The sequence below is a fragment of the Halichoerus grypus genome, chromosome 3, assembly GCF_964656455.1.
Source record: "Halichoerus grypus chromosome 3, mHalGry1.hap1.1, whole genome shotgun sequence".
Classification (NCBI taxonomy): Eukaryota; Metazoa; Chordata; class Mammalia; order Carnivora; family Phocidae; genus Halichoerus; species Halichoerus grypus.
The window spans coordinates 87,872,994-87,887,483 of NC_135714.1; the positions used below are offsets into that span (position 1 = coordinate 87,872,994).

Consider the following 14,490-nt stretch of genomic DNA (forward strand, 5'->3'; position numbering starts at 1 on the left):
AACACATCATTCACCTACCTCTGTGTAAAAGACCTGCTAATCGCAAGCTGTCAGGTATAAAAATCCCTGTCCTGGAGTACCTTATAAAGAACAGCATCTACAGACTCTTCTCCTACTACTCCATTTCATGCTAATCCAGAACTCTGAAACCACTACTAACCTACTCTTCAACAACTTTTCCTGTTATCCGTTTAAAGTCCTTCTCTTCTACACCACAGGCTCCTGTCTTACTTACTTATGGATCCCCAGCACTTGGCACCCTGGCATAAAGATGCACAACAAACATCTGCTGAATGAACAGCCAGCATGATATTGTTGTTCTATTACTTCTAGAGTGACATATTAGACTCATAAGATATTCTGAAATATAAAGCACAATGATATGAGTGAATTACTCAAATAATTTCTCTTCCATAGTTCTATTCAGCTTTAGCATGTAAGTTTTATAATACACAAATAAAAGGTCAATTTGTTATTGGCAACCATCTCCCATACAGTATACAAAATAACATTAGATCAAATTGCACCAATATAACAAAACTACCCAGACAGGTTTAGATAGACTACCTCTCCAACATATTTCATCCTGCATTTATCTTTACTCAACATTCTCTTTTACACTTTAGTAAGCAATGGAAAAATTCTTCTGGAAATTCCCCATCAGGCAGAGACTTCAAGTAGTCCCATGTTAGATAATGAGATCCATGTCTTACCAGCATTCATATCTTTAAACTTCTGCTTTAGCTCAGTAGGAGTGAAACGATACTGATCAAGACCATCATTCCAGTAAATTCGGTCCAAGACTTGAAGATCTCCTCCAATCAGCCAATCTCCTTGTTCCATAACCATCTAATAGAAAAGAAAGAAATTTTTTAAACAGAAACCAAGATCAAAATAAGTAAGAACATTTCTCACACGAGCTACATATAGTTGCAAGTTACCCTCATCTTAAGGCCAATGGTAAATCTGTTTGCTGTATCAACTGAATTGGGATTAGAGACGCTTTAAAATTAGAATGTAGGGGTGCCTGAGAGGCTCAGTCGTTAAGTGTGTGCCTTGGGCTCAGGTCATGATCTCAGAGTCCTGGGATCGAGCCCCGCATCGGGTTCCGTGCTAAGCAGGGAGCCTGCTTCTCCCTCTCCCACTCCCCCTGCTTGTGTTCCCTCTCTCGCTGTGTCTCTCTCTGTCAAATAAATAAATAAAATCTTAAAAAAAAAAAAGATCTTAAGTTTAAAAAATAAAATAAAAAATAAAATCACAATGTATTTTATAACTTCTCAGAGGGCTCTGTGACACAACTATGATATTTACATATGAAAGGCCAATAAAACCAAAATGAGTAATTATGACTTGTTAAGTAACAAAAACATTCTCTTCACTGTTGTTGCATGCTGATGAACAGAAACATTTGTAACCCTGGGTCACCCCAGCCTCTGTGTTCTCCAATCCTAAACTTTTGAGCAATCCAAGTAATGATGATAGAGCTGGACACAAACGCATACCTTCCCATCTCCACACCACTTCAAATTTCTCACAGCTTCACTCATGCTCTTTCCCTGCCATCTGTGAGGAAGGATGCTACCTCTGGGACCTGTCCATTTCCACAGCACAGCTAAAGCTCACCCTTCCTCCCCCACCCCCTCGCTTCAGCTTATGGGCTAATAATGCACCTAGACTGCTATGGTCCCTTCCTACCTGGCCTTGTTCGCTAGAAAGTCCTTCCCCATCCATCAAACCATTCATTCATTCAGTATTCATCGAGTAACTGGTACGTTCGCTGGTACGTGCGCTGGTACGTGCGCTAGGCACTGCAGAATGCAGCAGCAAACAGGACAGAGAAAGGCCTCACTCGAACAGAGCTTGCATTCTAGTGGGACAGACCGAGCAGAAACCACACAAGTGTGGGCTAATGAAGAGCATTACAGAGAAAACAACCAGGGCAATGGAGCACAGCTCCCAGGGATTAGACTCAATGACATTTCAGAGAACAGAGTCAGTGAAGGTCTCTCTGAGGAGGGTGGCATTGAACCCGAGATGACTAAAAGGAACCAGCCATGGAGATCAAATAGTTCAGGCGGAGGGGCAGCGCAAGTACAGAGTCCGAAGCAGAAACGAAGTCCTGGAGCTTTAAGTCCTTGAGGAGTGGAAAGAAGGCGAATGTGGCCCAAGGCCAGGAAAGTCAGAGCAGGGGGAGGAACAGAGATAGAGTGAGAGAGACCACGAGTAAGGCCAGGGCCGGACCCCACTGGGCCTCACAGGCACTTGGGTTTTATTCTAATTACAATGAGCAACCATTGGAGAATTTCAAAAGGTGGTGTGATATGTTCAGATATAGATTTTTAAAGGCTCGCTCTAATGAGGAAGGACACTATATCATACTTAAAGGGTCTATCCAACAAGAAGATCTAACAATTGTAAATATTTATGCCCCTAACATGGGAGCAGCCAATTGTATAAGCCAACTAATAACAAAATCAAAGAAACACATCGACAATAATACAAAAATAGTAGAGGACTTGAACACCCCCCTCACTGAAATGGACAGATCATCTAAGCAAAAGATCAACAAGGACATAAGGGCTCTAAATGACACACTGGACCAGATGGACTTCACCGATATATTCAGAACATTCTATCCCAAAGCGACAGAATACACATTCTTCTCTAGTGCCCATGGAACATTCTCCAGAATAGACCACATCCTGGGTCACAAATCAGGTCTCAACCTGGTACCAAAAGATTGGGATTATTCCCTGCATATTTTCAGACCACAGTGCTTTGAAACTCGAACTTAATCACAAGAGGAAAGTTGGCAAGAACTCAAATACATGGAGACTAAGGAACATCCTACTAAAGAATGAATGGGTCAACCAGGAAATCAAAGAATAATTAAAAAAATTCATGGAAACAAATGAAAATGAAAACACAACTGTTCAAAATTTTTGGGATGCAGCAAAGGCAGTCCTAAGAGGAAAGTATATAGCAATACAAGCCTTTCTCAAGAAAGGAGAAAGGTCTCAAATACACAACCTAACCCTACACCTAAAGGAGCTGGAGAAAGAACAGCAAATAAAGCCTAAACCCAGCAGGAGAAGAGAAATAATAAAGACCAGAGCAGAAATCAATGAAATAGAAACCAAAAGAACAATAGACGAGATCAACGAAACTAGGAGCTGGTTCTTTGCAAGAATTAATAAGATTGATAAACCCCTGGCCAGACTTACCAAAAAGAAGAGAGAAAGGACCCAAATAAATAAAATCATGAATGAAAGAGGAGAGATCACAACCAACACCAAAGAAATACAATTATAAGAACATATTATGAGCAACTATATGCCAGCAAATTAGACAATCTAGAAGAAATGGATGCATTCCTAGAGACATATAAACTACCAAAACTGAACCAGGAAGAAAAAGAAAACCTGAACAGATGCATAACCAGCAAGGAAATTGAAGCAGTAATCAAAAATCTCCCCAAAAACAAGAGCCCAGGGCCAGATGGCTTCCCAGGGGAATTCTACCAAACATTGAAAGAAGAATTATTACCTATTCTTCTGAAGCTGTTTCAAAGAATAGAAATGGAAGAAAAACTTCCAAACTCATTTTATGAGGCCAGCACTACCTTGATCCCAAAACCAGACAAAGACCCCATCAAAAAGGAGAATTACAGACCATTACCCCTGATGAACATGGATGCAAAAATTCTCACCAAAATACTAGCCAAGAGGACCCAACATTTAAGGATTATTCACCACGCCCAAGTGGGATTTATTCCTGGGCTGCAAGGTTGGTTCAACAACCACAAATCAATGTGATACAATACATTAACAAGAGAAAGAACAAGAACCATATGATCCTCTCAATAGATGCAGAAAAAGCATTTGACAAAGTACAGCATCCTTTCTTGATTAAAACTCTTCACAGTATAGGGATAGAAGGTACATACCTCAATATCATAAAAGCCATCTATGAAAAACCCACAGCAAATATCATTCTCAATGGGGGAAAACTGAGAGCTTTTCCCTTAAGGTCAGGAACACAGCAGGGATGTCCACTATCACCACTGCACAGTACTAGAAGTCCTAGCCTCAGCAGACAACAAAAAGAACGGCATCTGAATTGGCAAAGAAGAAGTGAAACTCTCACTTTTTGCAGATGATATGATACTTTATGTGGAAAACCCAAAAGACTCCACCCCAAAACTGCTAGAACTCATACAGGAATTCAGTAAAGTGGCAGGATATAAAATCAATGCACAGAAATCAGTTGCATTTCTATACATCAACAATAAGATAGAAGAAAGAGAAATTAAGGAGTCGATCCCATTTATAATTGCACCCAAAACCGTAAGATACCTAGGAACAAATCTAACCAAAGAGGCAAAGAATCTATACTCAGAAAACTATAGAATACTCGTGAAAGAAATTGAGGAAGACACAAAGAAATGGAGAACGGTTCCATGCTCATGGATTGGAAGAACAAATATTGTGAAAATGTCTATGCTACCTAGAGCAATCTACACATTTAATGCAATCCCTATCAAAATACCAGCCACTTTTTTCACAGAAATGAAACAAATAATCCTAAAATTTGTATGGAACCAGAAAAGACCCCGAATAGCCAGAAGAATGTTGAAAAAGAAAAGCAAAGCTGGTGGCATCACAATTCCGGACTTCAAGCTCTATTACAAAGCTGTCATCATCAAAACAGTATGGTACTGGCACAAAAACAGACACATAGATCAATGGAACAGAATAGAGAGCCCAGAAATGGACCCTCAACTCTACGGCCAACTAATCTTCGACAAAGCAGGAAAGAATGTCCAATGGAAAAAAGTCTCTTCAACAAATGCTGTTGGGAAAATTGGACAGCCACATACCAAAGAATGAAACTGAACCATTTCCTTACACCACACACAAGATAAACTCAAAATGGATGAAAGACCTAAATGTGAGGCAGGAATCCATCAAAATCCTTGAGGAGAACACAGTCAGCAAAACCTCTTCGACCTCAGCCGCAGCAACCTCTTCCTAGACACATCGCCAAAGGCATGGGAAGCAAGGGCAAAATGAACTATTGGGACTTCATCAAGATAAAAAGCTTCTGCAGAGCAAAGGAAACAGTCAACAAAACCAAAAGACAAATGACAGAATGGGAGAAGAAATTTGCAAATGACATATCATATAAAGGGCTAGTATCCAAAATCTATAAAGAACTTCTCAAACTCAACACCCAAAGAAAAAAAAAATAAAATCAAGAAATGGGCAGAAGACATAAACAGACATTTCTGCAAAGAAGACATCCAAATGGCCAACAGACACATGAAAAAGTGCTCAACATCACTCAGCATCAGGGAAATACAAATCAAAATCTCAGTGAGATACCATCTCACACCAGTTGGAATGGCTAAAATTAATAAGTCAGGAAACGACAGATGTTGGCGAGGATGTCAAGAAAGGGGAATCCTGCTACACTGTTGGTGGGAATGCAAACTGGTGCAGCCACTCTGGAAAACAGTATGGAGGTTCCTCAAAAAGTTGAAAATAGAGCTACCCTACGACCCAGCAATTGCACTACTGGGTATTTACCCCAAAGATACAAATGTAGTGATCCAAAGGGGCACCTGCACCCCAATGTTTATAGCAGCAATGTCCACAATAGCCAAACTATGTAAAGAGCCTAGATATCCATCGAAAGATGAATGGATAAAGAAGATGTGTGTATATATACACAATGGAATATTATGCAGCCATCAAAAAAACCAATATCTTGCCATTTGCAACGATGCGGATAGAACTAGAGGGTATTATGCTAAGTGAAATAAGTCAATCAGAGAAAGACAAGTATCATATGATCTCACAGATATGAAGAATTTGAGAAACAAGACACAGGATCATAGGGGAAGGGAGGGAAAAATGTAACAAGACGAAACCAGGGAGGGAGACAAACCATAAGAGACTCTTAATCTCAGGAAACAAACTGAGGGTTGCTGGAGTGGAGGGGGGTGGGAGGGATGGGGTGGCTGCGTGATGGACACTGAGGAGGGTATGTACTATGGTGAGCACTGTGAACTGTGTAAGACTGATGAATCAATCACATACCTGTACCCCTGAAACAAATAATACATTATATGTTAATAAAAAATAAAGCTAATTTGGTAAAAAAAAAAAAAAAGAAAAGAAACAAACAAACAAAGAAAACATATTCAGAAAACAAACAAAAATTGTCCTTTTTGGATATATATGGGGGGGTATATATTAAATAACTCCATGATCAAAAGGAAAAAATAAAAAATAAAAAAAATAAAGGCTCGCTCTGGCTGTTCTGAGGAGAACACACTGCAGTGGACATGGAGGAAGCAGACTACAGCCAGGGCACGGCCGTGACCGTCTAGGCTGGAGACCTGGAGAGCGTGGCCAGTACCAGTGCAAGTGGAGGTGGGCTGGGGACATCCTACACAATACCACAAGGCCAAGGTTCTTAAAGCACCACTTCGTTTGTGACTCACTCATGCTCCGAGGCTGCCTGTGACCTCTCCACTCCTAGCAAGGCACAAAAGACCTAAGACAGAGTCTAACCCTGACTCCTAACAGGCGCCTCTGTAGCTCTGGGCAAGTTGAACCCAGCCTAAGACTCCTCAGGATTCTACCTCCAAGGATCACTAAGGACCAAACGACAGAAATGTGGTTGGAAAAGCACAAAGCATAAATACATGTAAACCCCTATTATGACTAAACAAGATTTTAATATCTCAGGGTAGAATGCTAAGCCCCTCTGTCTTCTCAAGGTCCTCTCTCCTGCTTACCAACCAGTCATCTCTCGAAGGCATGGAGTCTTTGCTCCTCCTGCTCCCTAAAACTGAAATTCCGTTTCTCACAGTTTCTCCTATCAAAATCCTACTGGCTCCTCAAGGTTGCATACCAAGTACTAACTATCCTAAGAAGTTTTGCAGATTACTCTAAATAAAAGTAGCACATACACCAATAACTGCTCTCTGCTACAGATTATCGAAGATGGCTTTGAAGCCCAAAGTCCTAAATGCAAATCAAACCCTCATCCCACCCTTTAGCTGTATAATTTGGTCAAGACATTTATCCCCTGTAATTTCTCCATATGTAGGATGGAAATGCCACCCATCCTTATAGGTTTGCTTTGTGGTTCAAAGAATTTACATAAGCATGTTTTGTAAACTACTATTTGTTATTAATAACTGTAGAATTTTAACGTCGAAAGAATGTCTGACACTATCACTAATTCAAACTCCTTATTTTCTAAAACAATATATCTCCCTATTTTAAAAAGTTTATCACTTTTTAATCCTTTATGAGATGAGATTTAGCATATTGACATGATCTAAACAGATGTCATAAATATTTTCTAGATAAAGCTACTAAAATTTCATTTCTTTTAAAGCTCAAAGTACACTTTAAAACAAGTGACAGAAATTTTACTTCAGTGATGACATTTCACATACAACACATAAGATATATGAGGCCCTTTGGAAAGACAAACTGGGTTTCACTGCTTTCATACCAGACACACAGCATTCAATTAAAGGCCCAGACAAGACAAAATCACCCTGCCATAGGCTCCCAAAGCACCCTGCCCTCACAGCCTACCTGTAAGTACATGATGTCTGCTCCCCACCAGACAGTAAGCTCCAACCATACAAAGACTGTGCCCACCATTACATCAGCCCTATATTCCCAGAACCAGCACCTAACGCAGTGCCTAATGTACAGAAGATGTTTAAAAAAGATTTACTAGGGGCACCTGGGTGGCTCAATCAGTTAAGCATCCAGCTCTTGATTTCAGCTCAAGTCATGATCTCGGGGTAGTGAGATCGAGCCCCATGTTGGACTCTGCACTGGGCGTGGAACCTGCTTGGGATTTTCTCTCCCTCTCCCACAGCCACCCCCTTTTTACCTCTAAAAAAGATTTACTGAACAAATATTATCCGGACCAAAATGACAAGATCATGTGTTCATCACACTAATCTAAGATCCAGTGTCCATTCTGCCAAATATTAACAATTCCAGTGGAATCGTCAACATACAGGTAATGCCCACACTTCGGCACAAACATTATTGGCACATCGAGATAAAATGCAGCAAGGTTTGCTCAGGACCTTGATGTAGGGGTGGTTCTTGCATGTTGTTCCCCACTGTCTGGCACAGCGCTCCTCCTTCCGGTGCTCAAAAAACTCCGGGTTGCGAAGAATAGCCACACGGCGGCCCTCGTACATCAGAGCAAACGCCGTACAGCCGTCCAGCCTCTCCTTATCTTCATGAGTAGCCGGCAGAACTATAGGCACTGACAAGTTAATGACCCCCCCTGCAGGGCACAAAAGAACATGAAGCACACAGCTTGGATTACTCAGCAGGCCTCACATCCACCTGACGCTCCAGCGGACACTCTTCAAATAATAGATTTATGGGTCCAGTGACAGTATCTGGCACAGAAAATCAGGAGAGAGAACAAACAACTTCCAGAGGTTAAAAAAAAAAAACAAAACAGCAAACATTAAGAGCAGCAACACTGTGTAGCAATATACTTCTTACAACAATTCATGAAACTGTCTTTGGGGAGAAAAAAATGGGCATAAAAATCACAGAAGTAAAAGAAACTGTTTAACAAGGAAGACTCAGCTAGTTACGCCTAATGTCACCCAAAATATAATGAGCACCTCCAATATATGAATAAGACAAAGAATGATGCTTCAGGGCCTTTCCAGGAAAACTGAAACCTTTCTGATAACTATATTTTGAGTGGCAAGTTAGGTATACTTGAGTATACTTGGGATACTTGGATTTCCTTGAGATAAGAAGACAAAAACACCCAAAAGGTATTTTTATTTCTTGGTTTTTAATCAGAATTGAACCAATGTCAGCAATTACTGGCCAAGAAACAAAGGAAGTCATCAGTGCCTCTATTTCAACCAAAATGTATGGTCAGTGAGACAAAAAGCACATTCTCAGTTTCCAACCTTTCAAGCTCTAAACGTTTTCTTTTCTGTTCATTGTGCCCAGGTTAGAAAAATAAAATGCACTCTCAAGTTCATATGTGGATCTTATTTACATACCTAGTAAAAGCATATTCTTTTGGAAATCATAGCATGCCTCTTACAAAAGATGTCAACAAAATCAATGATAACTGCTTGGCTGCTTTAAAGTTACCACCACTAGGTACAGTTTAAAAGGGAAAATTAACAGGTAGATTTGCACCAAACCCAGACTAAATCATTACTAAGGAGGCAGTCCACAAAGACTCTGCCACTGGTTCCAAAGAAGAAAAATCAAAGAGCAGTATTTAACACTTTTATGTGATAAAGTTTGAGAAAAATGACTAGGAGTTATAATTTCTAGTATCGACCTCACTCCTTAAGTAAAAGAAGTCACAACACAGAAGAACACGGTAGCAATTTAGTAGGGCTCTGTGACATTCAAAAATATTTTCTTTAATGTAATAAATTAATTTCAACAGTATATAAAGTTTCAGATAGCTGAATTGTCATTACAATGTACAATTTCTTTGGCAATTGTTCTTTTTTTAGTGTTTTAAAAGAGGAGGAAGAACCATCCCTTTAACCATCTATTTCAGGACTCCTTAACTTGGACTTCCTGATTCCTTATTAGAACACTCAAGCATGGATTTCAGTAGAGCAAAATTCAGTATAAATGTGCACTTTTCAGAGACAGACTTTCCACGGTGCTCAGGTGGATATAGCATAGGGAAACTATATTTGCTTTTTAAATCCATTTTCAGCCCCAACCCCAGGTTTTTCTTCTCTCTCAATAAATGACATTCAGGAAAACGAAGCAGGGGAAAGAAAAGATCTCACGGTTTGCTTGAAGTATTTAGTACTGATATAACTTAGTCTTAAAATGCTACCTCCATTAGACATCACCACTATTTTTTATACATAGTGATAAATCTGCGTCATTTCTCTTCCATGCTCGATGTCTACTATAGAAGTAAGTGGTCTTACCATCCAGAAGACAATCAAAGTGAAGGCACTGCAGATACTCCCTCTCTCTCATAAAGCCGTTCAGTGGGGTTGCCCACCCTTCCGCCAAGACCTGCACCCACTGCATATCCACCTGGTAAACGAGACGGGAACGTTTTCTACTCCATATGCTTAGGAACAAAAGCAGTAATAACCCTTAGGAGTTTAATTTTGAAAGCAATGGAAACAAATACCTCAAGAATGATTATAGATCATACAAATCTAATAAAGATTAAGGGCACTAGGAAAATGTGCATTTCTCCTAACAAATGTAAATAACATCAGGCTTCAAAGCATTTCTAATAAGGACAGCATCTCCTCCACTAGTGGTTCTCAAGCTTTAATATGTTATAAGAAACCCTCGGAAGGCCTTTATTAAAATAAAGATTGTTCGACCTCCAGAGATTCTATTTCAATCACTTTGCTGTGGGGCCCAAGAATTTGTATTTTTAATAGGTTCCCAGAAAATCCGAACAGTGATGGTCTGGAAATTAGACTTTGATAACTGCTGCCTTAAACTAGAACAAACTTTACATAAAAATATTTATCAAAACAAGTGCCTCACCAATGGCACAGCACCCTTCATTTTACAAAGACTGTATTATTTTTTGCTCTTTAAGATCTCTAGCATCTCCTACCAGAACGTTGAGGAACTGATGGACTATGTATCGTTAACGTAAGCTGGACATGCTCATTTAACCGAGTGTGTGCGCATGTACTCTGTGTGTGTGTGTGTGTGTGTGTGTGTGTGTGCGCGCGCGCGCACGCGCACGAGCACACAGCCGTGGCTCTCAGATGAGAAAGGATAAAGCAACTGGCCAACCGGTGTGCAGTAAGATGTAGCTTACTCTTTGTTCCCAAAGTATGTTGGTCAATGTGTCCCACTTTACAATCAAGTAACAGGTATTCCCCCCCTCCTTCAAGTCACAGGAAAGATCATCTGCACAGACCCAATTGTGTCACTTACTTTCAAGCTTTCCTCTCATCAGTTATTCCTAAACCGCGGACAGGGGCCATTATTTGTCTCCACCGACATCCAATTCTAGATGGTATGTGTTACAAACCGAATGTCTGTGTCCCCCTCAAAGTCCGATGTTGAAGACCTAGTCCCCAGTGTGACTCTATTTGGAGACGTGGCCCACGGGGACGGGATACGGTTAAACGAAGTCCTAAAGCTGGGGCCCTTCTCCAACAGGTCCGGTGCCCTCACAGGTAGAGGAAGAGATGCCGCCAGGGCTCGCTCTCTCCACTCGGTGGGGACGGTGAGGACGGTGAGGACACAGGCAGTGAGGGCTGTCAGCAAGCCAGGAAGACAGGCTCACCAGCGACCGCATCAGCCAGCAACCTGATCTTAGACTTTCCAACCCCCAGAACGGTGAGAGGACCAGAACGTACCCCATCCGGTCTAACGTCTTGGTGATGGCACGCCAGGCTAATACTCTACTGACTTAAGACGGATTTTGCAATTAATTACTTTCCATCCTGCCATGCAAAGAACAAACCACTATATTAAAGGAGCTACTGTGTTTCCGGGTTGTAGAGTCTAACTGACCTGGATTCATATTCGTTCATTCTCATTCTCATAGTCTCTCTCTCCCTGTGTGTGTGTTCATTCCACGCAAAGTATGTCGGCAACAACATCTGTTCCTTTGCAACGATCACCTTCCTGAGTGGCTCTGCTCTCTGACCCTCCCTCTCTGCTCCCCCAGCATGTCTTAGCTTCTGGTCAGAGACCCAATCACACAGAGTGCATCAAGTAGTCTACTCCTCATGGGGGATTTGAATAACTACTTAAAGAGGCTTTCTCTAAGCCCAGAAGTTTGTTGGTGGGCATTGTTTTGGTTTTTTTTTTTCCACTTTAAGATTTTGGCACTTCCCTGGGTGTTCTGGATTTTTACTAACTAAAATAAATGCTGGGAAATTCAACTTCTGATCCAGGTTCTTAGCCCTTAATCTCCCCATTTTTAAAGTACATCTAAATGATACAGTTTAAAATCCCCTAATATTTGAAAATGATAAATTATAGTTTCCATTGTCATCATATCCAGTTTAGCTCAGTAGTTTTTTTGGGGGGGTGCGGGGCCTCTGGAGGTGGCACTCAATGATACTAGAGCTAAGACATACACAGAATTACTCTTAACAAAATAAGAAAGAAATTCAGGGTTTTGGCAAAGGATTATGAAACTTGTTTGGAGGAGAGAAAATGTTCATTTTAATTATTATATTTATAGCATTTTGAAGCATTAAGAACCCATTCTTTCTGATAAGCCGAAAACTTTTACACAATCTTTGGTCTTTGCTATTTCAAAATTATTGGGGCGTCTGGGTGGCTCAGTCAGGTAAGCTTCCGACTCTTGATTTCGGGTCAGGTCAGGATCTGAGTCGTGAGATGGAGCCAGGCATCGGGCTACATGCTGGACGTGGAGCCTGCTTGAGGATTCTCACTCTCCCTCTCCCTCCCCTCCCCACTTAAAAAAAAAAGGTAAATATTATGACTAAAACCAAATCAAAGCCATGACATTTTGGAAATATGGCTTCACAAATTAAATACATTTCCCATCCCTGGAAATTGTGACATAAACTACAACTATCCCCCCTACCACCCACAACCCACACCCTCAAACATAGTTATCAAACAAAATTTACAGATACTGACCATATATAAGGCTAAGTCACTTGGTATGAAAAGCAACAAAGCACTTACTTTATTAATCTGCAATGCTGGTAATGTCTCTGCATCTGTTTTTGCCAGATGGAGTTTATTTTCTGGCACATATAATTCTTTTACTTCATAAGAGGCATCCACAGGTACAATATCCTATACAACAAAAAAAGTACAATTAAATGATTCAACAATTTAAAGTTCTCCAAAGGATGTCTTAATGAAGAAAATTTAACATTTTAAAACGAGACTTCAAAAACGAAGTATAAAAGAGAGCTCTGAATGCTGTGCCTCCCCAGTCAACTTTCCTAATGTCGGTTGGTCTACTCTCAACACATAATATCCCACGTACAAGAAGTCCTTAAGCATCATGTCCCATTACCTAGTAACAAAGAATAAATTCCGAGAATGTGCCACATATGTCAAAATCAAGCAACTGCAAAGAACAGATGACCTCCAATAAAAAGAATTTGGGAACAAACAAAAATCACTCTAAATATAATCATTTTCATCTTTAACACATCACAAAACCCTTTTATTTCAGCTTTCGTATGCGTCTTTATCCCTACTGTCACTAACACCACCTTCTCAGTCATGCCACATGGGACTCCTGAATGTGTCAACTTTACTCCCACTGCTGTGGTTTGAGAAACAGCACTTTTTGATCCCATGTGAAATGCAGTCTAGAAGTTTTTTATCTGACCTCTGAGTGCTCATTTACACAACATTGGGACAGTGCTTATCTCTAAGAACATACAAGAAAGAATGTATTTCTGATTACCACAACACAGCTCCTTAGGTGATCTTTACAAGGCTTGCTCACACTTGTCAGACCCCGAGGAATAATGTGTTTAATTACTTCAACTTTTTTTTTAAGCCAAATCTATTAGGTCACCTTTATAAGCACACAAAATTGGCAATGATTAAGGGCTTTTCATACATGTACTCATCCAAGCAATACTTTGTTATTCAAAATAAGTAATTCTCAAGGGAATGAGTAGATAAGCCACAGACTGGGAGAAAATATTTGCAAAAGGCATATCTGAAAAAGGACTGTTTTCTAAAACACATGAAGGACTCCTAACTCAGCAATAAGAAAACAAACAGCCCGATTTTTTTTAAAAATGGGCCAAAGACCTGAACAGAAACCTTACCAAAGAAGATATACAAATGACCAATAAGCATATGAAATGATACTCCACATCATGTCATCAGGGAAATGCAAATTAAAACAACAAGATACCACGACACACCTATTAGAATGGCTAAAATCCAAAATACTGACAATGCCAAATGTAGGTGAGGATGTGGAGCAACAGGAACTCGCACTCACTGCTGATGGGAACGCAAATGGTACAGACATTTTGGAAGACAGTTTGGCAGTTTCTTACAAAACTAAACACACACCATACGATCCAGCAATTGTGTTCCTTGGTATTTACCCAAATGAGCTGAAACCTATGTCCGCACAAAAACCTGCACAGATATTTAAAGCAGCCTTATTCATAATTGCCAAGACTTGGAAACAACCCAGATGTCCTTCAGTAGATGAAGGGATAAACTGGTACATCCAGACAATGAATGCACTTTTAAAAAGGAATAAATTTATCAAGCCATGAAAAGACATGGAAGAACCTTAAATGCATATTACTAAGTAAAAGAAGCCAATCTGAAAAGGCTACCTACTGTATGATTCAACTATATGACGTTCTGGAAAAGGAAAAACTATGGAGACAATAAAAACATCAGTGTTGCCAGGAGTTACGGGCGAGGATGGGCTGCAGGGAAATGAAGGGAAGAGGGGATTTTTAGGGCAGTGAAA

At 40.3% G+C, this 14,490-nt stretch overlaps 1 protein-coding gene across 2 annotated transcripts in view; it reads right to left on the bottom strand.

The window, feature by feature from the left end:
• The window catches only part of PAPSS1 (3'-phosphoadenosine 5'-phosphosulfate synthase 1), a 98,868-nt gene that overhangs the window by 43,904 nt on the left and 40,474 nt on the right, over window positions 1-14,490 (bottom strand). For both annotated transcript variants that reach the window (XM_036119912.2, XM_036119913.2), the window contains exons 6-9: window positions 12,711-12,824; window positions 9,989-10,100; window positions 8,129-8,334; window positions 714-849 (exon numbers count right to left, since the gene is read on the bottom strand). In XM_036119912.2, the coding sequence (XP_035975805.1) occupies window positions 714-849; window positions 8,129-8,334; window positions 9,989-10,100; window positions 12,711-12,824 (568 nt within the window). The remainder of the gene's footprint in view (window positions 1-713; window positions 850-8,128; window positions 8,335-9,988; window positions 10,101-12,710; window positions 12,825-14,490) is intronic.